We start from the raw sequence: 2,228 nt of genomic DNA, 5'->3' as shown, positions 1-2,228 counted from the left end.
AGCAATGTTTTGCATCGAGCCCGTTTTATTCTGGCATTCCAGGTGGCTTTTTCATGAGATTGGCTCGCTGTGTGGCCTTGACTAGGCTCAAGTATGGCGTGGCTGTTCTCGTTTTGCTGTTTGGAACAGCCAGATGGCCCCGGATAAGTGGAAGCTGGGATGGATGGGGCATGCAGGAGTTTGTGTGGGAATTGCTCGCTCAGAATTGTTCAATTCAAACACTGCGACGCCAACATTTGCACTGTCTTGGCGCGAGAAGTAATACCCGCCTCTCTCAGAGCTTTGCAGCATAATGAAGTCAAGACACGTGAAAAGTTTGGCAATCCAGCTTTATCGCGATAAGCGCTCCCCATACCTGGTTCTTGAGTCCAAAATTGGAGTTCAAATGGGTGAAATGTCGAGTTTGTCTTGACAAAACGGTGGAGGGTGAATAATGGTCGATCGCTCTGACGGGTGAGTTACAGCATGTTTCCACATGTCCAGCATTATCACAATGAAAAATAGTGCGGTACAGGTGTTCAAGGTGACGTACTACACACTCCGCTGGTCATTATTGCGGCGTCAAGCTCCATTCTACTCGCCATAGTACTCTTCGCCCTCTAATGAACTGCCGCAGCATGTAAGCGACAAGGGGTTCTTTTGAAGTTTGTTGGTGGTCTACTGCCACAACGCCATAGTCACGGTGGACTCATATTGTTCGATCGAGCAGCTATGGAGTCAAAGGCTTTGACTCAAAGCCCTGGACGAAATCCTAGAGAGGTTCTCCCAGCGTCCGATCCTATCTTAAAACTCAACGAAGAGCGTTTCTTTAGGCGAAACGCGCCTATCCTTACAATTATTGTGTTTCGTACCAATGTGAACGAACACTCCCTATTACGGTATACACGACGTATTTTGCCGAGGGAGGTATGCCTCCACGACTTGAGAATCAAGGACGTCGTTGTAAGTTACCAAAACGCAGCTTGCTGTGTCTTCTATCAAATTCCGTCTTGCTACGGACGTCTGTACTTGGGTCCAAGTTTGGACCCTTTTGCTTATCGCGAAGATTCCAAACACTGTCATGGACAGCAAAACTAAAACTTCGTTTACTCGGCGAAATAAGTGCCTGATCCAGCTGAAATTGTGGAAACAGACCTCATGCTTTAAGTTTTGGATAGGAGTACATGTACTTACGCTGCAACAACGTCAGTGTTGCAAGTTTGTCATTTTAGATCCGTCGTCTCGAGGAAAAAGTGTCAAATGCTGCAGAGCTCGACGTTTTGATTAGCAGTGGTCGGAACACTGAATCATTCCTCAAGGACATGTAAAGGATACTCTCTGTATGGTAAAAACCTTATTAAATCGACCACCGCAACTTCCCCACCGAGAATATGCACACTTCAATGAATCCAAGGAAGTCACTATTGCGTCACAGTCGATATCTTTTGCGTCGCAGTTCAAGTATCAACAACAGTCTTGTTTTATTGTTTTAATTACAACAAAAGACTTACTGGCTATCGTGCTATTCACTTACATGTCCGTTGAGCCTCTGCGTTGATCCTGACTCTGACGTTGAAGCTGCCGAAGAGTGTAATGAAGTTCCATGACCGTGGGGCGGTCAGCTGGGTCGTCCTTTAAACAGCTCTGTGCGATTTCCAGAACCTCCGGCGGGCAGTCTTCTCGGAACTTTGGCTTAAGTGATGATCCATCAACGCTATGACGTCGCGACTCCTTTCGAGAAAACGGCAGTTTGCAGCGATCCAACTCGGACATGACCACTCCAAACGAGTAAACGTCCGACTTCTCATCAAACTCGCCACTCGTCAAAACTTCCGGAGCTGTCCATGCCCGATCCTCGATCGATAACGAAGATGTGTCCAATCTGTAGCCGAGTCGATTCAGCTTGACTTCCCACGCCGATCCCAGCAGCAGACTATCTGCTTTCAAGTGGCCGTGTATGATTGGAGGTGCAAAGCTTTGCAGATACACGAGCGCCTCGGACACTTGCAATGCAATTGAAAGTTTACTCGGGGATTCGCTGGACGACTCCATCCAAGTGAACGAAACCTTCCGACTGGTTTTTTTCTCTTTCAGAAATACCGCAAGACTCCCGTGTTGAGCGTATTCCACAATAGCCGAGAGATCCGACAGACTAGCCCACATAATACCGAGGAAGCCCACCACCTTTGGGTGCTCTAGCTTGGCGCATACGCGTATTTCGTCCATGAACGCAGCCATCTGATCGCGAT

General features: G+C 47.8%; 1 protein-coding gene across 1 annotated transcript; it reads right to left on the bottom strand.

Annotated features, from left to right (window-relative positions):
- Positions 1-1,509: 1,509 nt before the first annotated feature.
- PPTG_16351 (TKL protein kinase) lies at positions 1,510-2,217 on the bottom strand (the record flags this gene model as incomplete). The annotated part of the gene is made up of 1 exon (XM_008913187.1): positions 1,510-2,217. One exon carries the CDS (start codon positions 2,215-2,217, stop codon positions 1,510-1,512), a length of 708 nt encoding a protein of 235 aa, XP_008911435.1.
- Between the last annotated feature and the right edge of the window lie 11 nt (positions 2,218-2,228).

This window comes from Phytophthora parasitica (assembly GCF_000247585.1).
Source record: "Phytophthora parasitica INRA-310 unplaced genomic scaffold supercont2.52, whole genome shotgun sequence".
Lineage (NCBI taxonomy): Eukaryota > Oomycota > Peronosporomycetes > Peronosporales > Peronosporaceae > Phytophthora > Phytophthora nicotianae.
The sequence above is the reverse complement of the archived record's forward strand: the minus strand, read 5'-3'. Positions and strand labels throughout refer to the sequence as shown.